The sequence below is a fragment of the Anneissia japonica genome, unplaced genomic scaffold (assembly GCF_011630105.1).
Source record: "Anneissia japonica isolate Jap-2015-1 unplaced genomic scaffold, ASM1163010v1 scaffold277_len1293397_cov203, whole genome shotgun sequence".
Taxonomy (NCBI): domain Eukaryota; kingdom Metazoa; phylum Echinodermata; class Crinoidea; order Comatulida; family Comatulidae; genus Anneissia; species Anneissia japonica.
Genome location: NW_022719460.1, coordinates 570,475 through 593,357, shown reverse-complemented (window position 1 = coordinate 593,357; position 22,883 = coordinate 570,475). Strand labels below are relative to the sequence as shown.

At 36.1% G+C, this 22,883-nt stretch overlaps 1 protein-coding gene across 1 annotated transcript in view; it reads left to right on the top strand.

The window, feature by feature from the left end:
• LOC117110932 (probable U3 small nucleolar RNA-associated protein 11) overlaps positions 1-22,883 on the top strand; it is a 33,293-nt gene that overhangs the window by 1,625 nt on the left and 8,785 nt on the right. The window contains exons 2-6 of the mRNA XM_033253782.1: positions 3,615-3,676; positions 5,550-5,652; positions 8,108-8,221; positions 15,247-15,337; positions 18,130-18,260. Coding sequence (XP_033109673.1) covers positions 3,615-3,676; positions 5,550-5,652; positions 8,108-8,221; positions 15,247-15,337; positions 18,130-18,260 — 501 coding nt within the window. The remainder of the gene's footprint in view (positions 1-3,614; positions 3,677-5,549; positions 5,653-8,107; positions 8,222-15,246; positions 15,338-18,129; positions 18,261-22,883) is intronic.

Genomic DNA, 22,883 nt, shown 5'->3' with positions numbered 1-22,883 from the left:
GCCTAGGGTTACTCTTTGCTACACTATAAACACTACAAATGAATGGCAAATGATCTATTTATTGCATATTACTGTTATATGCAATTTGTAAATCATTGTTTATTAGTTTAAAAATCTTGATCCATGAGTAACCTTGAAATCTGTGAGTTTTTGTTCATCCGTAGTAAAACTGGTAAATGATAAATTATCCGTGAGTCTCACGGTCAATCCGTATAAGTTGGCAACTATTTAATGCATTTAGGGTTTGGTGCGAAATGATGGGAGAGGATGATGGAGCTATGTGTGGCAAATTTTTAGGGAGTCAGTTTTAGGGAGTATAGTAGTTCAGTGGTCAGGGCCACCAAGAGAGGAAACTGTAACAGGGGCAAGTGTGGGTGTGGGCTCCCAGTTACTAGCGCGACGCGTGAGAAAGATTGCGCCGAGGTGCAAACATTTTTTGACGGGGCCCTGTCAATGTGAAGGGGCACATTATTAGGGGACCCATGCTATTATTGAGGGCCCATGATAGTAATTAATATTTTTAGGCCTTAACCCATACTATCTTAGTATTCTATTCATTTATTATTTATTTATTAATCTATCATGATAAGTCTAAGAACAATAACATCAATTGTTATCGAACGTGATTTAACATGCAGGTGGGTAAGATTCGTCTTTCAGAATTCAATCCACTCTCTCTGTCGGTTGCCCTCTCCTGTTCTTGTTGGTTTCGAGGTTGGCGAGGCCTCGTTGCGACTCCTAATATTATACCCCTTTTACACTGCCGAATGCAGAATCGATCCGGGTTACTTCCGGATTGATCCGGGTACATTTCCCATTTACATCGAACGAAAAAGTCCAGGTTGACCCAAGTTGCTCCCATTTTACACTGGCAATGAACTCGGTAGAGTTCCTATATAGAGAGAGTTGCGACATGAACGGTTCAGGTCACGTGACTACTGGCCGCCCTCTATCTGCCAGTCAGTGGTGCGTAGCCAACAAAAATATGATAAGCTTTGAGGCAACAAAATATTGAACTCATGTTACTTAAAAATCCATAACTCTGTAACGAAGAATTGTATCACATTATTTTTTTTCTAGAAATGTTCTTAAAAGACTATTCTACACCACTATATAAGTTTTAAGAAATAAAAAAAATGTTTCGACCTCTGCCACAAGATGGGAAAAGAAGAGCCTATCTAAATAGTGTATTAAAATAAGCCTCTGCAGTACAGTACGTAGTGGTAGTACACTAGGCCTATTAGGCCTAGATAGCTATAAAAGTAGCGTAGTACTTTTTCAGTTACCGTATTACTTATACGGATTTCTCTTAATATACTACTAGTTATTTTGGAGATATCATCGGACTGGAACCCTAGATGAGGCGTGCCATAAACACCATTTACTATACGAATTTCTAAGTTGTCCAGTGAAAAGGCCTAGGCCCTGTCGCCTACTATTTTATGAGCAATATTCAAGCAATGTACCGCATTTTTAAATTATGCTAATTAAATCAGCAGTTTTGATTTCTTGTCTATACCGGAGCGTAGAGGGTTTAATTTGACATGTGTCTAGGCCTAGCCCGTTTTTAGCAAAGTTTAGGCCTACCTAACCACAGCAGCGGTAGGCGCCAGGTAAGGCTTAATTCTGGAATGAAATTCAGTGCTGTTTACATTGGCGACTCCGGAATGCACCCGGGATGTCCTACGCTGAATGTGTCCCGCACGTCCTTCCCGGAAAGTTTTGCTACCCGAGTAGGACTTTTTGACGTCTACACTAACCACAACTTGGGAGATTTTAACCCGGGTATTGGAAAATCCTGGTTTACCTCCGGAATTTTGCTTGCAGTGTAAAAGGAGTATTAGACTCAGCTAGGGATATGATCGGGCCGGGTTGATTTAAGTCACTTTTTGATTGAATGAATTTTAGTATTAGGCTAATACTAAAATAGGTCAAAGGCAACATTTTTACAAAATTTTGATTTTAATGCTTTTGAATAACTTGATACTTATATTTTATGATTGTGTACTTTTTAAGTGAATTTTCTTACTAAAACAGTGTTCTCTTCACATATTCTGTAATTCTAGTCCTATTATTTGTACAGGTTAGTTTATCTTTGAGGCCGATTTTTCTCAAAACCTGGTTCTCATACACCTAAACTTTAAATGCTAACATCTCTAAATCTATTTATCCTAGGGAAGCCATTCAAAGACCAAATTAAAGCTTATAATGTGATCCACCAAAATGTAATATTAACTCATTTTTTGATTTTCTAACGATGAGACTCATTTTATAGTGAGACCTCACAATTATTTCTGAGAGAGCAGCTTAGCTCAGTCGGCTAATCTGGTGGTAGCCACTGTGTGTGCGCTGAACTGTGAAGATCTCTAGGTCCCCGGTTCAATTCCCATCACTGTTTCTCCTTGTGTTTCAGCTAGAGGGCTGGGAATACAAGTTACAATAGCGCACCGTCTTTCGGCTGAGACGTTTAGGCTGTTGTTCCCATGTGCATTATGGCCCATGTGCACGTTAAAGAACGCAGTACACTCTTCGGAAAAGAGTAGGGGATTGTCTCCCAGTGTACTGTCCAATCACCACCAGAATGACCCCACTGGAAATAAGTCTTCTTCTAGACTTTCGTGGGCTATCCTTGGCGTTTACACCGAATAAATTCAATCCAATCCAAATCCAACATTAGGTCAAGGTCAGAAATGTCATTTTCCCAGGAAACTTTCTATTAGAGCGAATATAAAGTTATATATTCTGAACAATTTGAGACTAAATGTTTCTACTGTATGTTGTGTAGTTATGGAGATATAGAAATTTCATTATCATGATGTCAAAAGTCAGACATTTCCGATTATTTTCTGGTAAACTTTTTCATTAGAGTGAATATAGACTTATATATATTATATATTACAAGCAATTTGAGACCAAAATCAAGCTTCTGTGATATGCAGTTGTCAATATATGGACTCTTAATTTCAAAATAGTGGCCATTTTTAAATTCAAGATGGTGGAACTGCCACCATTCCAAAGATTCCAACATTTTTTTTGGTGTTATTTGGGACCTAACCAATAATACCCCAATAATAAAGGATTATTTTGTGTCAATGTTTTAGCATAGAGAAGTTTCAGTTAACTCTTTGCTGGGTTGCTACAGAATTTTAAACTTGGTTTTTTTTCTATTTTATGAGCTATAAAAAATTGAATTGCATTTTTTTAGAGCCATGTAATACTGTATATTTATGTGATTGACTAATGTGGTCATTCCAACATCAGTTTCTATTTCATATTAATTGTTGGTACAGCTAACATGAATTATTAGTATTAACACTAGTCAACAATAGTACCAGTGGCGTATCTAGGAAAGGGCGCGGGGATGCACCCCCGAAAAAAAAAAATCATGGTCAAGTAGTTAAAAATCACCTAAAATCACCATATTTTGCAAATTAGCGGCCCTCAACTGATCATTGAGTCCCCCACTTCACCTTTGCACCTCTATCAGCCCCCCCCCCCATTTCAAGACTTCTAGATACGCCACTGAATAGTATAGAATATCAGGTCATAAGGAACATAGAATAAGGTCATATAATATCAGGTTTATATTTGATTTCACTTTTATTTCTTTACAGCTTTCCAATCGACGCCATCTTGGTCTTTTAGAAAAGAAGAAGGATTACAAATTACGAGCAAAGTATGATCAGAATTTACATTTACATTAGCGATTTGTAATTAACAAGGAAATCATCTTTAAATGTGTTATATATTTAAAATCATCACAAGACTCAATATGATTGTGAATAACACTGTTTAAGAGTGTAGAATGTTTAGATAACCTAGTTATAAGGCATCTGTCATATAACACCTAATAGTATGTGTAGAGAGCTTTCATTTTAACAATTGTTGATCATCCCCTTGCTACACAAAGAAAAAAGGCAATCCACTTTTATTTAAATGGCTTACTCTAAAAATATTTAGAATGAAGCATAATAGACCTTATACAACAATAATACATGGATTGTGAAGCTAGGGTGACCAAGTGACAAACTTTGTCAAGTTTCTGGTATGCTTCTTTATTATTGGGACTTCTTTAATCATGTTTTATTTTTCTATTCTTATATAATGTTGAACTTGCCTAAGTCGAATCCAAAATGCCATTGAAATAATGTTCGACTTAGATAAAATTTTTACACAGATTGTTAAATAATGGAATACACAACAATTTGCCATGTAAAGTTAGATCGACTTAGAAATTATGTGACTTACTGTAGGCAAAGTCGACATCGGCAAGTTTAACTGTATTGATGATGAATAACAAGAGCGACCGCTCATCGGGTCCGTGCGTTCCTAGATGCTTAAATACGGTACAGGCGCAAGTTATTATATTGGGTTTTTCGGAAGAGCTAATAAGATAGAAATTTTTATATAATTCGAATGTTTATTTGTCCAAAAAAAAACATTATTTAGAATGATCATTTGTACACAATTAAAAAATAATAAACTGGATTAAAAAATTGAATACCAAGATGCGTTTCGAACTCACAACCTTAAGTTCTTTAGAACACATCCTTAACCGATCGCGCCCTTCATGCGACATGCCCTATTGGCAATAGTGTACAGTAATTTTTAAATAATTAGAATGTTTATTTGTACATGAAAAAAAAAACATTACATAGAATGATCATTAAAATACTTAAAATAAAAAAATAAAAATTTCTTAAAATTGGGGAAAAAAAAATTGAATACCAATACGCACTTCGAACTCACAACCTTAGAACACATCTTTAACTGACCACGCCATCTATGCAACGTGCACTATTACGGTAGTGGTAAATGGCAGTAATGTACAGTCCTTGCTGAAACCCCTGTTTTCTTTTGTAGGTGTAGGGGTACCCTGGGGTCTAACTTTAAAAAAAGGGCAATGAGCGTTTGTTGGAAATCACCTCTAGTTTATGTGTACAAAATTTCATGCATGTCTATTCAAAACTGGGACTCTGGACACTTTTAAAGTTTGAAACCCCTGTTTTGTTTTGTAGGTGTAGGGGGAATCCTGGGGTTCAACTTAAAAAAAGGGAAATGAAAATTTGTTGGAAATCAACTCTAGTTTATGTGTACAAAATTTCCTGCACGTCCGTTCAAAACTGGCGACGTCAGATGCTTTTTTAGTTTGAAACCTCTGTTTTGTTTTTTAGGTGTAGGGGGAATCCTGGGGTCCTACTTAAGAAGGGGTGATAAACGTTTGTTGGAAATCACTTACTTTATGTGTACAAAATTTTCTGAACGTCCGTTCAAAATTGGCGACGCTGGACGTTTTTAAAGTTTGAAACCCCTGTTTTGTTTTGTAGGTGTAGGGGGAACCCTGGGGACAAACTTAAAAGAAGGGTGATGAACGTTTGTTGGAAACCACCACTAGATTATTGTAAAAAATTTCATGCATGTCCATTCAAAACTTGGGATGCTGGACACTTTTAAAATTTTTGGTAACAAGAACAAGAACAGCAGTGAGGCTCTGGGTCAGCACTTTGCGCAAACCTTATTCTTATTTCTTATTTTTTTTCTAAATATAGAGATTATCACAAGAAACAAGATGAACTGAAAAGACTTCAGCAGAAAGCTCTCAACAAAAATCCAGATGAATTTTACTTTAAAATGATAAACTCCCGATTGGAGGTAAAGGAAGATGTTATTAGCCTCCCCGAAGGAGCAAGCTCCAGGGAGACTATTGTTTTAAGCCTGTATTCTACTTCATGATGTCGTCGTTGTCATTGTTGTCGTTGTTTGTCATTTGTTTGTTGCCACAGTGTGAACTGATTAAAAAAAAAAGACGGATTTTAATGTACAGGATTCTGATATCAGGTCAAAGTTTAAGCCACATACTGACTTATTTGTGATTTGAACTTTGACCTGATATTTATAATACACTGAAATCTGTCTACAGTATTTTTAAAAAATCAGTTCACGCTGAAGGACTTAAGAAAAAAAGTTTAAACTTTTTACTTACATAGGTGATATGTGTATCTGTGTACTGGTATAAATGTCTTAATTAATCCGGTCGGTTAAAGTGAGTGGGTATTTTTAGCGTCAATGGTCCTGTAACCATGTTTGGGACCTCATCATACCTTCATTATTGCTCTAATTACTTTGCAAACTTTTGTATATGTAGTAGTATGAGCATATTCATCACATGTTTCATTTTGACTTCCTTACTTTAAAGAATAGTAAGATACGGCCTTTCGAAAAAGTGAAATTCTATTTTCGTACAATGCTTTGTGGGATTTTGGGGGCACATAACATCCTAATAAAATATGCTACCCTAATTTCAATGGTATTTCTTGAAAGAGAGGCTAAATTGCAGATTATGTAGCAATTTTCAACTTTTCATGTTCGTTGTTTCCGGAGATACAGCTTTGTTATTAAACCATACAAAGTTAAAGAAGCCATTTCCGGCATGAAAAGGGGGCGTGGTATAGTCCAGGGGCATATGTCCAAAAAAAGGCTACCGTCGGATTTTTGTGATCATTTTAGTTTTTTGGATGATATATATACTTTGAAGTATGCTGAATCGAATAGAATGAGTCGCCAATTTTTTTACGCTCATCTTCATATGCAAATTAGCTAAAATATGCAAATTAGGGCTGAAAATGTGGGGTACTTATATCTTGGTATAACCACATGTCGTAGAAAGTTGCTTCTTTCTTAAAGTTGTTCAGAACATGCATGTTTCTATTTACCTTAATAATAACAATGTTGTAATAATACTTTCGACCATAAGACATCATTAGGTATATATACATATATAATAGGCCTATATACTGCAAAGATAGGTCAAAGGTCAATAAAACAGTTTCTGGTTGATATTGAGAAATTATTCTGTTAGAGTATAAATGTGCATATTGTAAATATTTTGTTACAAAAAGCAACTCTATACGACCAGTGGTTGCCAAGATATTACAATCACGTAAAGTTGAGGTCAAAGGTAAAAAATGCAATTTCCTGTCATTTCTAGAGAAAATTGTCCATTATAGTAAATATAAATATGCATGTTTTAAACATTTTGCTGCAAAAAGCAACTCTGTACGACCAGTGGTTTTCAAGATATAGCTCCCTATATTTGCACCCCTAATTTGCATATTTATGCTAGTAAGGTCGGCAAAATGACATTTCCGGTCATTTTTGAAGAAAATGCTCCATTAGGGTAAATAAAAACATGCATGTTCTGAACAACTTTAAGAAAGAAGCAACTTTCTATGACATGTGGTTACCAATAAGTACCCTACATTTTCAGACCTAATTTGCATATTTCAGCTAATTTGCATATGAAGATGAGCGTAAAAAATTGGCGACTCATTTTATTCAATTCAGCATACTTCAAAGTATATAATTTAAAAAAAAAACAAAATGATCACAAAATTCCCATGGGGTGACATAAGCCACCGGACTAGTACATAAATTTCAAAATGTCTTAACTTAAAAACCGCTTGGAAATTGAAGCTGAAATTTTGGATTTTTTCTTTTGACATATTAAGGTATTTTTAGAATTTTTTTTCAGGAAAATCCAAGGGGGTTGCATGGGCATGGTGGTTGATTTGAGCCAGAATTACCCTATAGTCCTACTAATAATTTGGATGTTCAAATGATAAGGGCCTACAACCTATGGCTACCAAAATGGCCACCAAACGACACACAATTTTTTGCAATCAGAACATCAAAATTTGTTCATGTCATGAGACTTTGAGAATTAAAGTTAAAAAAATACATCCTGGAGGTCCATGTTAACCCCCTTTTCCTACATGACAATCTGGTTCTACTGCCTTGGGAGCTCTCCAAGTTAAATATACCTGATTTAAAGTGCGGCTAAAAAAGTTATCACTTCAAACTTTAGATACATTTGTTAGCATGGCGATTCCCTGGCAGGTGAGCAAATTTTACAAATAGGGCAACTCTACTGTTTATGCCGATAAGTGACCTTTCAGACTGTAAAAATCCTTTTTTTCAAACTGTGTTTCCCAACGAAATGATTGGTATCCATGGTTTCAATACGGGTGGCCCTATTTGGACTTGTCCTACTACTGTCACTGGATAGGTGACTGGTTTATTTATAAATATCTTTTGCTCTATTTGAAAGGGTGGTGTACATCACAAATTGAAAAAGGATAGAGTTCAAAACGATGCCCAGGTTAGGATGATGAATACACAAGATCTACGGTATGTCCGCTTAAAAAGAGGTGTAGAGGCAAAGGTATAATTATTCATCATTTTTTTAATCTGTTAACAACCATACCATGTTTATATTTATTTTTTGTAGCTGATAAAAATATTGAATTAAAATTAAAAATATTGATACTACCTTATTACTACAGTATTTAACATATTTAGGTTAGGCTTTTCTCGTTGTCGTCATTGTTGGCTCATTTTCTTAATCATCTACATCCCTGGTATTCAACCCCTGGCCCACTGGCATTTCTAAAATATCATTTTCCTGCTGATTTTTAGTAAAAGAGAAGAATGTTTCTGTGAATAGAAACATGACCACCTACTGTGGTATTGTTAACAGAGTTTATGGTTAGTCATCAGGGCCATAATGAAAACGCTGTTGTCTTTTTTTAACGCCGTTATGTTGTTCAATTCCAACCAATCGCAAGCTTAAAACAGCACCAAAAGGGCCATATTAAAAGCGCTGTTAACTTTGATTAAAAAACCCGTAATTATAAGATTGGCCGAAAGGATCACAATGAAAACGGCGTTAGTTTTATTTAACTTGTTTTAACGCTGTTACATTGTTCAATTTCAACAAATTACAAGCTTGAAACAGCGCCGAAAGGGCCATGATAAAAGCGGCGTTAGTTTTTTATGTTAACGCCGTTACATTGTTCAACATTATAATAGGTTGGCCAAAAAGGCCCTAATGAGAGCAGAGTTAGTTTTGTTTTAACGGTGTCACATTTAATTTCAACCAATCACACAAGCTTGAAACAGTGCCGAAAGGGCCATAATAAAAGCGCCGTTCTGAAAACGCCATTCGCAGTATTTGGCGCAAGGACTTTCAGCCAATCACATTCCTTCTTATCAGTGGCGTAGCTAGGGGTCAAGGGGGGCACGTGCCCCTGGCGCCAGGGTTGGGGGGGTACTGAAATGTTTTCTCTTTTTTTCTTATCCTATTCTGACTACATGACTAAAGCTCATCCTGCCATATCTCAGAGCCACGATGGGACGAGTGAGACTATCTGCTTTGGCACTCCTTAGTATTGAGCGCGATGAAGCAGACAACATTGCTAACTTTGATCATGTTATTAACATATTTGCAGATGCAAAAGCACGCAAAATTCAGTTGCAAGTTTAAACAGTGTTACAAATTCAGCAACTTAAAAGACAATAATACTAAGCTGTAGGCGATCAACAGTCTTACAAATTAGGATAATGGTAAAGTTGATAGCTCTCCCACCCCAGTCGGGAAGAAAAACCATAATTCGTCTGGGAGAAAAAAGAATTTTTGTACATCTTAGTAGACTCTAAAATCAATAAAATAAGCCTTTAAAACCCATAAATTGTCAAAAATTGTCAGGGGGCTTCGCCCTCCTAGACCACTTTCGGAACATTTAAGCAAAACTCCACCACGCTCACTTTGCTCTCGTCAGGGAAATCTTCCCCCTCGTAGGGTCATTTCCCCCTCCCCCAACCATCGGGCAAATCCTGACGCCACCTCTGGTAAGAAAGAACCAGTGTCCTCCCCAGGCCCTTGAAGCGTCAGGGTACCTTGACGCTTGGGACTTCACCGTGACGCTCCCAAGCTGGCCATGACGCTTGATGCGTCTTCCGTGATGCTTTAAAATATCGTCAATAAAATAATACAAAATAACAATGCTGTCCATGTATTCTAGTTTGAAGAATGAATGAGTGTGAAAATATTTTTAAACACAAAACAATGCTATCTTACGATGTTGGTTTATCAGCCCAAGTTTATTCTTGATCTTTCTGCGTTCATTTTTGTGTTCTTTTTACCTTGAGAAATGTCATTTTCATTTCAAAACGTGATTGTTCGCTTGATTCACACAAACTGTTTCCTTCAAAACTGCCAATGCATGTCCATGCTCAAGCCCAGAATGATATATCTGGATTTTCCTCACCACATCTGGCCTACCCAGACAGTGCTAGTCCTACTACTAAGTGGTTAGCCTACTCCAAACGAATAGGTAGACAAGAAAGACGTGACGATTCACACACAATAGTACGTGCCTATGCCTATTAAAAATGAATATTGTACAAACAAATCTGTTTTATGAAAGACCAATTTACTTGGTTTGACATGTACGTAAAATTTATGTTTTGCTATGATACTACTGGCCAGTTTTAGTCCAAGTTTTGACTTGCCAAGCAGTTTGAAGCTAAAATTTAGGCCTAGGCCTGTACTAGGTTGACCCAAAATTGCCATCCTGTTGCAATTCTGGTTAGGCTATAATAGTAGTACATTATATGGCCACTAAGTTCACAACAAAAAATTTGTTAAAAAATGGAAATCTATAGTCATTTCAAAAATCTTAAAAAACATTTTTGATGTCTGAGAGTGCCATTTCCAGGAATCTAGGTCCCCAACCATGGTGGGGGTGGGGTTAGTGGGGGAAAGTACCATGATGCTTGACCCTCATCCTGAGGAGAACACTGAAGGAGCTACTACTGTATATGAGAGCTAGAACAGTGCTTATTTTTATATTTCTAATTATAATTGGGGGGAAGAGGGGGTGTAATTTTCTACTCTTGCCCCTGGGCGCCAAAACCTCTAGCTATGCCACTGGCCTTCTTTCATAGATTTTTTGTGTAATTTATCGGCACTGCACATGCTCACGCTACACTCTGTTCCCGCAGTTTATAGAACCATTGATGTCTGTAATTTGCATCATCTACAGAATAGGTTAAACTCTGCAATAAATCAATTGAAAGAATTTTAGGTTAAAAATGGTTTCCAAGTCTTACTATAATTTTATAAGGACGTGAAAACCTAATGCATCAAATAACTTACAACCACTGTAGGCCTACTCACGTGAAGAATTTATGCCGACAGATACTCGCACAAATGAATGAAAGAAGGAATGTGATTGGCTGAATGTCTGGCCCTTGCGCCAGATACTACTGTGAACAGAGTTTTCAGAGTACGGCGCTTTTATTATGGCCCTTTCGGCACTGTTTCAAGCTTGTGATTGGTTGAAAGTGAACAACTTAACAGCATTTTCATTATGGCCCTTTCGGCCAACCTATAACAATATTGAACAATGTAACGGCGTTAAAATAAAACTAAACGGCGCTTTTATCATGGCCCTTTTGGTGCTGTTCAAGCTTGTGATTGGTTGAAATTGGATAACATGACAGCGTTTAAATAAAACTAACGCCGGTATCATTATGGCCTTTTCGGCCAATCTTATAATTACGGCGTTGCTATTGTTACAAAGCGCCGTTCATTAAACAAGTCAACGACACTTTTATTATGGCCTTTTCGGCGCTGTTTAAAGCTTGTGATTGGTTGGAATTGAACAACGTAATGGCGTTAGAAAAAAGACAACAGCGTTTTCATTATGGCCCTGATGGCTAACCATAAGAATTCTCAGGAGTGGAATTGAATAGCTTAGTGGTTAGGATGCTTGCCTTCTAATCCTAGGGTCCTGGGTTCAATTCCTGTCACAGCAGGATTTTTTTTTTTTTTCTAGCCAGTCATATAGTACACAGTGAAGCCATGTAACAGTTGAGTGGTACTTCCTGAAAACATTTTGGTCAACATTTATAAGGTCATTTTCATTGAGATATGTAATAATTTGATATTGGACTTGCTTTTGAACAATTTAATTTTCACTTTTGGAGAAAAATAGAGTTAAAGTTTGTATGTTTGTAACATTGCAATAACTTTTCATAGCCTTTTCAAATTTTGCAGGATTATTATCTATAGACATTGTGATTATATGTAAAATTTTAGTTACAACCGTTTGTTTATTGCAAAGTTATTAGCGATAATTACAGATACGTTGTTCTGTCTCGGAGACATGTCAGGCTCTGTCTTGTTGCAAGTGCAACATATTTTTTGAATATATCGCGTTTGGGGCAATCATATGCAATACGGTACCTAGCTTGTTCATACATCGCTGTTAAGATTACTGATATAAAGACACCAATAACTATTTGATTTTGCCTTGCCAAACTCCATCTGATCAAGATAATTTTTGAATACCATTTCGTGGCAAAACAACGTATCTTTATCGCAGATACGTTGTTTTGCCGCGTAATCTTGTAGTTAATCTTGTTAGTTTTTGTGCCAAGGAAAATCACTAGATTTTAAGTTTTGTGCTTAAAGTCTGTGGTGCTATCTCTGAAACAACTCATTATTTAGACCTGACATTTTCCTATGTCATTTAGACGTGTTTAATATACTCCCAAATGATATCTCAAAATGGACAAAAATTTCAGTTACGTTGTTTTGCCTCGGGACAGCCGACCATTCATTAATGATTTGTTTATAATTGCACATACAGATTTTGCGATATATCGTGATGCAAGTTCTAGCATCAAAATTATGAACATCAGGGTTACTATTTTCAGATAAACATTGCACACCTTATTTTTTTCAATATTGCCAGATACAAATTTAAGAGCCGGCGGCCAGCGCATTCGATTGGCTACTACGATGTTTTCGCCGGCTATTTCAATCAATGGGGTACAAAAATGAATACAAAAACCACCAATATAAATAGCGCAACAGGCCTGTAAAGAACCTTATTTACCTACACAAAGTTAATTTGAAAATATTAGATAATAGTATGCACTCATTTCGATGTTCCTTTCTGTTGAAAGTTTGTTAAAATTTCTACCAATTTTCAGACTCCATGTTTGACTTTCATGAACTCGCGACGTAAACAAAGTTGATGTTCAAATTTCAGCAGTCGTGCCTGGGTGAGCCATCAAAGAAGCCACGCCTCCAAATCACATGTTAGCCAATAAGATAAGAGAAATTTCTCCTCCACCACGTACTCTGGTGATTACGACATACAATACATTGCCCAAACTTTTCTTCCGTACATTGGGCTTAGGGGTTTTTTCACAGCGGAGAAGAAAAAAACAGATCGTCATTTTAAAATTAATTTGTGTATGACTATGAACCTTTTATTTTTATTTTATTTTTCTATAGTATGTTAAACACGATAATTATTAAATGCTCAACCGTTTAACATCACAGTATCAGAACGTTTGTTTTTTTTACTAGCCCTCTTTGTGATGACATAGATATTTCGGAAATAATAAATAATTAAAAAAAAACCAACACTGGCTCAAATTTGTTTACACTCGGTGGTGGAAGTAGCAAGCCAAACCAACTTATTGAATGCTGTTTACACTCACAATTTCAGAGTCATAGATTATACAATGATTAAAACGGCAGAGCAATCCAAAATCGTCTCAATTCACATCACATGAGACATTTTTTTCCAATGGGGTATCCATTCCTTTTCGATATCTTCGTAAATTTTAAATCTATTTTTTGCTTTCCTTAGATGTTCTCTTCAACCTAGTTCAGCGACCACAAATTGCAACGTTTGTGAAAAGTAATAACATCTTCATCATTATAAAAAATTTTATAGCTCAGTCGTTGATTCTGAAAACTGCTTTTTTTTTTACAAACATGATGTAGAGAAATGCCATCAAATGGGCTTAAAAAACTCTAAAACCCTAGAACTCTGCTTCTGGACCCTGATGGGGGCCTAGGCGTCCCCCTATACCCTATTTGAATTTTATACTCTCCTGTTACTTTAAAATTTCTCCTGCTACTCAAATTCATAAATAAACCCATATTTTGAGTGGGTGACCCATATATTTTGTGTGTGAATACAATTTGAATTTTTCTATTCTGTTTTGTCTTCTTTAATGAGTTTGAAATTTCTGTTCCTATATTACTAAAATAATTGCTAAAAAATTTACAATTAAGATTTACATGAATATTGTTCAAATTTTTGTTTATTCATTTTATCCCACAAATGTTTGGAAGCGTGTTTATAATATAAACTGATAACAAATAATCTGAATTTGGTTTTCAAATTTTACTCTTGGCATTTGTTTCTAATTTAAAACGATATTCAATTAAAAGGTGTTTGGCTGCCATTTTTATCAAATAACTGTTTTACTTGGTCACAGTCGTAAGTTAATGCTGTCAGGTGTGATCCATTTTATTTTAATTAGCTCAATTATTTAAAACTACAAGATCATTGTTGATATTGTTCATGGTTAAATTCCGATAAATATAAAAATGCCAATTTAATTAATATCGAATGTGCTTTTTCTTTTGGTCATAAGAAGTAGAAATGCCTGTTTATGGTCAGTCCAGCCAATAGCTGGCTCTTCAAAGATGCCCTCTGAAACTTTAAGAATAAAAAAAATATATATATAAAACATAAAAAACAAGAAAATATATTTCATATTTGAGGGGCCCCTGCTCATAAACCAACCAATCGGTAGTACATTTCTTGACATGATCAAGTCAATTTACATGCGTCAAGGGCCCCAACCGTACACTTGAACCAGGGCCCCTCACAACCTAGTTACGCCACTGCTGACATGGGGAGGGGAGACTGATGGGGGATCAAAGTGAGGGGCATTGATATGATCTAACAATTGACAATGCCAACGGTCAGTGGCCAATCCAGGGAGCAGACTTTGGCCATGTAATTCTGTTGAAAGCGCTTTTTTTAAAACACATTTTAACAGTCTGAGAGTGCCATTCCAGGAATCTACAGGAGTCAGGAGGTAAATGTGTGCCCTTTTAAGGATATTAGACTCCTTGTCAGAGAATTTCTGGCTTTGGCATTGTTTTTAACCATCCTAATAGTACTTGAGTCAATTTTTTTGTACACAATATTATGACAGCCTGCTACTGGTCTCATCAGATTTAAACTGGCCACCAGCTTAAAAAGGTTGAATACCCAGGATATACATCACTGTTATTTTTCTGTTATTAGTATACCGTAAAAACCTCGAATTTGAAGTCCTGGGCGGCTTCTTTTTTTTGCGGACTTCACATGGGCTTCTTTTCGAGATGGGCTTCTTTTCGAGGCTGCTTTTGCAAACTAAAGAGGGGGCTTCAATTCAAGATAAGCTTCATCTTGAGATTAAGCCCACTGGGTTTCAATTCTAGGTTTTACAGTAGTATTAGTTGTGTTGTTATTATTATTTTTTTATTTATTCTACATTGATTTAACAATATGTTGATAGATTTTAATATTTCTTTCATCTCTTTAGAAAATTGAGAGACTGAAATCTTCATTACACATGCTGGATGAAACGAGGCCAAAAAATAAGCACACATTTTTTGTTGACACCAAAGAAGAAGGTAAGGTTGCTTTCATTTAGATAGAGATATTCAAATCTAATGGAGGGGCGGGGGTGGGGAGCATTACACTAGAACTACTCCTAAAGTCCAATTAAAATAATGCTTTTTAAGTTGGTGATTATTGAAGTATTGCATATGTTTAACAAATGAGTGGTAATAAAATATTTAATTTTTGGTTTATAAATATTAAAAATGACTGTTTATGTACAGCAATACAAACATCGTATTGCGCGACATATGAAAGAGGTTCAGTTGGGAAGTACTGATCTAAAGAAGGAAGCAAAGAAATGGAGCAGCTTTATCAATTTGAGCCACTAGAAAGCGAATTTGAATAAGAAAGAATTGAAGACCAGGCTTTGTAATTGTTAGAAAAACAAAATTGACTGGGCAACACTAACAAATTTTGAGCACTACACTTTACTGTCCTACTCTAGGTCCGACGGACTAGGCCTAACCAGAGTAATAGCACGAACACTCGTCATTGTACGATGGTTACTATTATTAGTAATAATATGCATTGTTTACGTCTAAATTAGCTTACAGTCTGTATATTAAACCTTATTTTGCAAAATTTTTACATTACAATGTAACGTACGAAGCTGAAACCTGATGTATTGTGCACTTTCTTCTGAGGGGCACTTATTCAAACGGGGCGCTTATGAAAACAGAGTGGAAATTGAGGGGGCACTTATGGAAATAGATGAAAATCGAGGGATTCTTATGGAAAATTATTAAATTCGAGAGGCACCTTTTGAATGAAAAAAGATTATATAAGGACATTACAAGTGGTGGTTAGAAAAGATTATCGTCCAGAGAACAAGGCTCATGACAAAAATGCGTGAATATTTACATAACAGCAAAATAGTAGATGCAATTAGTGGCGGTGGGTAGTGGTTAGCTTGTTGGCCATCGGCCGATTGAGATTAGCAGGATGGCAGGACATAATATTATGTGTATACAGTGCTCTATTGAATAGGCCTATACTGATAGTTTTAGTAGGACGATGTTGTTATTAATATTGTAATTGGTGATTTGGGGTCAGTGCATTTGTCCGAAGGTCCTTTGGTCTTAAGATCTGTGGTCCGAAGTAATTGATTCAAATATAGACAAAAATAATTATTATTTGAAGAAAACACATGTTCAGGACCACCATGTAGGTCTATATTGGTTAACAATATACAATTATTGCTAGCATGACTTGTCAGCTCAGTTTATGTATATTTTTAACAAATTATTAGAAATTGAAAAGATTCCAAGCGAATGGAGCGTAAATATATCTTCCTAATATTTATATTAATGTTTAACCAGGAGACAGAAAACATTTTAATATCAATAGGGGAATTCAAGTAACTTCCATCCAGTTTTTGGAAAAACTTAACAGATTTATTTTACTTATGGCCGATGGGACACAGTTAACTACTTTCTCATTTTTACAAAGTAGACACATTGACAGTGGCGGCGAAAGCATCTGTGGGGGAGTAAATGAAGGGCAAGGTATGTTTTTTTTTTGAAGGGGGGAAGTTCCCCGACGAGAGCACAGTGAACGTGGTCGGGTGTCAATTAAAATGTTTCGAAAGTAGTCTATGGGGCGGATCCCCGGAAAATTGAGGGGTTTCAGAGGGTTATTCAATCGATTCTAAATAGATAATTTACCAATATGTAGAAAATATATATATATATTTTGTTTTCTCCCTGACAAATTGTGTGTTTGTCTACTCTTCTGGGTGGGGGGGGGGGGAAACAAATTTTCTAGGAGGAATTTTTCCCCCACCCCTGTTCCCCCCTGTAGTGCCTGCACTGCACATTAAAAGCAAATATAAGAAGCACTAGACATGGTTCATATCATAGTACATTAGGTTTTAATTCGTAATACTACTGGTAATAGTTCAACTGAAATTCTCACTAGGAACATCTCCCTATCCACGATCGAGAGAGGAATTTTACTGATGTGAGTTAGCCAGATTTTCATACATTTCACAAAAAGGAAATATATATTTATTTTTTAAATGGTGAGGCAGCGAAAATGGATGCCGGAGGTGACAAGTAACTAGTATATTTTTTTTTACTTGGCCTTATATGTTGTTAAGGAAAATATTTGGGAATATTGTTTTAGAAAAGTGATCTTAATTTACTCCATAAATTGTAAGGAATTGTTTTACTGCCGTATAACCTGCATTCCTGCAAAAAAGGTCACTAATTTGGACCAACGGGCCTTCGGACCAATGGACCTTCGGACCAAAGACCCTTCGGACCAACGAGCCTTCGGACCAAAGACCCTTCGGACAAATAGGCCTTCGCACTAAATACCCTTCGGACCAATGGTACGCACCCGGCTATCAGAACGAGCGCAGGACTTCATGTGTGAATACCCAGAAATGGTTTATTAAGAACCAATAACAGCATACAATAACTGCAAATCCATTCTAAAGCACTTGGAATAAAACAATCTTACATTTATTACTGTATATCATTCTTAATTTCCTCTAAGTAGTGATATTTAAGACCACTTGTAGTGCCGGTCTTTAATTAGAGGGATTCTAATGAGAGACCAAAGCTGCTAAAGACCACCAAAACTCAGGTCCAAAAGTAATAATAATAATAATAATAATAATAATAATAATAATAATAATAATATAATAAAAATATAAATAAAAATAGTATTGAAAATAATGTTACTGTTTTTAGTGCCCTGGAATAATACGAGAAAACACTCATTGAATTAGGCTGCAAATTATAATTTATTGGATTATTTCAAGTATTACTTACTAATCCACTTGGTTTTTTTTTTGCAGCATCAAATTTTGACCCAGCTAAACATCTGAATACACATCCAGCTCTGATAGGTAGGACTTACAATCGGCCGATGATGGAGACACTTAAGAAACAAAGAATAGGCCATCACCACGATGAGGAATTTGCTCAGGTCAGTAATCAAAATCAATGACCACATAACACTGTACGCATCTGAAATATTGGTCTTTTATAACTATTGCCAAGCTCTCTGATTATCATCTGCTTTGCTGCTTAGTTTTGGGTAGACATTGTATACCAGACCTTGTCACATAAGGTGCGTGATCGTGCTTGTGCACCATCGCGCTCCTAAACTGCTATCGAGGGGTGCGAAAATAGCTCGCCTTTACATATCAAATAACTCCCCTCCACAGTCCTCAAAATGCCGACGAAATTTTTGCTGACCACAGCAATTTATTTACCAACGTAAAAGATGCTAGGCCTAGGTTGAAAAACGTCTTTATATCGATATCGTGGGTCATTATACTTTTTTGTGTACAATGTACGAACTTCTACAAACCAAACAAAAGTTATTAAACAACGATTTCCGGATGAAATAACGCAATAATTGCATTGCTGTCTAAGAATTAACAACTAGTGTAGGCCTAGCACAAAACCCTGTGAATGAACGGTTCGTACTGCTTTCTCAGTCCCAATAGCGTACTGCCCTGCCAGAGATTATCTATTGATTTAAAACGACACACCATTAAACATAAATGTTATCATGGTTAGATCAAGTGAAAATTACGCCTTCCATTGTTTAATAAAGTGCATTATCGCTCCTTAAAAATCGATTGGAATCATCCTAAAATTAAGGCGGAACTCAAAGCAAGTTTCTACGATGGCTGACGCTTTTTTAGTATTTAGTGTTTATTCGGATTTGGATGTCGTTAGATTCATCAGTGTAAATAACAAATGCATAGCTTCACTTATTCTTCAACAAGACACTTTTGAGAAACATGTTGCTAATTTAATTACAGAGAAAATTTGTAGAGAACAAAATTTAAATTTGTTAGATTTATTTAGATTTAATTTGTAAATATAGGCGAAATACGCTGAGTTCGTTCTATCAGCAAGCTGTCGCGCAATGAAACTTTGGGTGATCTGACGTCATCCCAGCCAAGCACATGTTTGCACATGACCCCACAAAAAAAATTAACCAAATTAGCTGGCAGAGTTTAGGAGGCATGACCTGATATCTGATGTTTACAACAAACAACACACACCAGCATGTGGCATCGTGACGAAGATCACTAAAAAAAAGAACAGATCTATAGTTAACCGTATTGATGAACTTGAGATCTTGTTGACTACATGTCAAGCTGAAATTGCAGCCATAACAGAGACATGGCAAACACCGAACATACCAGACAGCTTGCTGTGTATTAAAGGATTCAATATTTATACCAAGTGTCGTACTACTAGATCGGGAAGTGGTGTAGCGATTTATTGTAAGTCAACTATCAGTTCACACCAAATAAAACAAATTATTGTGCCAGAAGATATTGAATGTGTGTGGATAATGACACGGCCCACAAGATTTCCAAGGTCTGTATCATGTATTATAGTATGCGCTGTATATATTCCTGCTGGAACATCGCAACTATATCGCAAACTTATCATAGAGTACATAATTCAATCAATTGACTGTTTAAAATCAGAGCACCCTGAAGCAGGCTTTATTATTCTTGGGGATTTCAACAGACCTGACACCAAGTTGTTGCACCACACATGCTTTGAAACAAGTTTTTACCTCATCCACAAGGGAGAATGCTATACTTAATCTTATTTTCACCAATATTAGCAAACTTTACAAAGTACCATATATCCAGTCAGATATGCGTCTCAGTGACCATAACTGTGTTGTCTTGAGTCCAAATAAATCTAACTTGCGATACGAAAAGATCACGAAAGTGTCGACAAGACCAACTAGAGCAGCGGGTATCCAACTATTCGGCAGATGGATTACTACGCATCAATGAAAGGAGGTCATCGAGGCCCAGGACACAAAACAAAACAAACAATTCTTACCTAACAATGCACAATGCTATTGACCATTTTTTCCCCACCATTATGGTAAGGAAACACACAACTGACAAGCCATGGGTAACTCCTGAAATAAAGAATTTGATCTACAAGAGACAGATGATTTTTTACTCAGAAGGAAATTCATATGCATGGAGGCAGTGCAGAAATAAAGTTAAAAATCACTGACAAAAGCTAAGAAAAATTTCTACAGTTAAAAAATCTAAAGTCAGCAGAACCAGTAAAATGGCATAAAGGCATGTATGTCGATTTCAAAGCTATCGGGAATGCCATCAATGATTTTTTTGCTAACATCTCACAGAGTTCTCCTAGCATCATTATTGAGAAGCTTCCATGTTTTCTACCTCAATACAAGCCTCCACAAATAACTGAGTGGGAAGTGTTCTGCAAATTAAAAAAAAGTCTGTGTTTAAAAATCAACTGGCCCTGATAAAATACCTAATAAAATAATCCAGGAATTGGCTTGTGAATTGAGCATACCGATGACTGACATTATTAATAGTTTTCTGAAAGCCCCATTCCTGGCAAAATTTCAGTTGTTAAGAAAAATCTAATTTTTGTATAATGTTATAAAGATTTATAAATATAATATGGAATTGCTAGTTTAACTGAATTTAGACATTCCTAAGAATGAAAAAAATGTAAAATAAGACTGAAATTTGATTTTTTTGTGTTCCACGCGTAAAACTAAAATTCATGCCAATATTTTCCATGATTTATAATAATTGGAGTAATGCAAATGCATATTTTCTAAAAAAAAGGTCAGTTTTTAATGAAATACTGACGGGAATGGGGCTTTAAGGAAGGAATTATACCAATTCAATAGAAACAGGCGATTGTTGCACCAATCCCAAAAGAACGGTATAACACAACCATTAATAAACTGAGACCAATTTTTCTTACCCCTGTTTTTGCAAAGATAGCGGAAGGTTTTATCACCAGGATGATGATGTCTGATATCAAAACCAACCTAGACAGAAATCAGTTTGGCAGTCTTAAAGGATGTTCAACATCACATTATTTAGTGGAGTTTGCTCGATTTGTTCTATAAAGGGAGCAACATTCCTAAAACAATTGGACAACTAGTTTTAACTGACTTTTCTAAAGCGTTTGATTGTGTGGATCACACAATAGCAATATCTAAGCTAGCATCCCTGGGATGTAGATTGGAAATACTTACATGGATAAAGTAACTTCATTTCCGATAGAACACAGAGAGTTGTATATAAAGGTATTCTCTCCCAATAGTATTAATCTTGCATACAGAATTCCACAAGGAACTAAGCTACTGTAGGTCCTATTGTATTCCTTTCCCTTATCAATGATGCGCTTCAGGGGGTAAATAGTTCAAATTGGAAATATGTCTGATGACCTAAGCATCGGGGAAGTTGTTCAAAAAATTTCACAATCTCGCATACAAGAAATATTGATAATCTTGTAGAATGGTCAGAGTTTAATAAACTTAAACTCAACCTTGAGAAATGTAAATCACTTAATATAACATTCCAAAAACTTATTACTGATATTCCTCCAATCTTGATGTATGGGATAGAGATTGAGTCAGTTTCAAAAACTACGGTAAAATGTTGGGATACAAACACTAATGAGATCGTAACAAAAGCTAGTAGATATTATTAGTTCCAATGCATGTAATGCAATAGGAACTATTGTAATTACTCTTCTGTTTTTCCTTTGTTTTTTATTGTGTGTAGTATGTGTGTGCATGTGTGTGTAGACATTTATGCAAATGCGCATGCGTCAAAGAAAAGTTTTCCGACATTATGTTTTACCTCGCGATGCGAAGTTCGATGTGAAGTTTCTGCACTCTGCAGAGTTCAGTCAGGGCTCACGCTAACCAATCAAGCGATCGGCAGGTCGACATGGATGAAACTATTTTGGTTTTACGGCAAAAAAAATCAACTGCTGTGGCCTAGTTATTTTGAAGAAAGCCTAAAATAAAACAAAAAGGTTTTAATACTTGCTGAAATACATCGTTTTTTCATTTAGATCTCCATTTTTCACTAACTCCATGCAACTTTTTTTTCTGTTGTATGAGTAGTCATATGAAGGTACTATATCCCCGACAGTTGGCTATGCAGCAATGTACCCTTTGAATGCAAATTGAAGACAAGTGAAGATATAAAGGCAGCCGACTGTCGGGTACTACATAACGACTATCTAAATTTCCACAAAAACATTAGGCCTAAGCTAAGCCTAGTTCAGTACACTAGTTACTACGATGCGAGGGTGGTAGATTGTTCAGTCAGTGATATCGTGTTATCGTAAATACATTTTAATAATGTGTGTAAAATTTAAGAATGCACCGCGTGGGTATTAGTGGGTAGCAGTATACGTAGCAGAGTGACGGCAGCAATCTAAGCCAAAAGGCCTAGATAGTATACGTTCTTGGTCATCGTAATGAAAACTTCGGGTGACAGATGATTGGGCCCAACTGGTGTGGACGATTGGACCCAAGATAGCTTCAAATAAATTGTAGTCCTAGTAGGCCACTTTCCAAACTACTGTAAAATGAAATTACTGTATACCTAGCTAGGCCTATTCACTAAAAATATTACTGTAACTTGCCTGTTGAATTACATTACCAGTGTGGTCTAAAATCACTATTTTGGGCCATAAAGACTCCCCCTGTATTTTTCAACCTCCACACAAATTTGACCCAACATATATATATATATATTTATACACATCT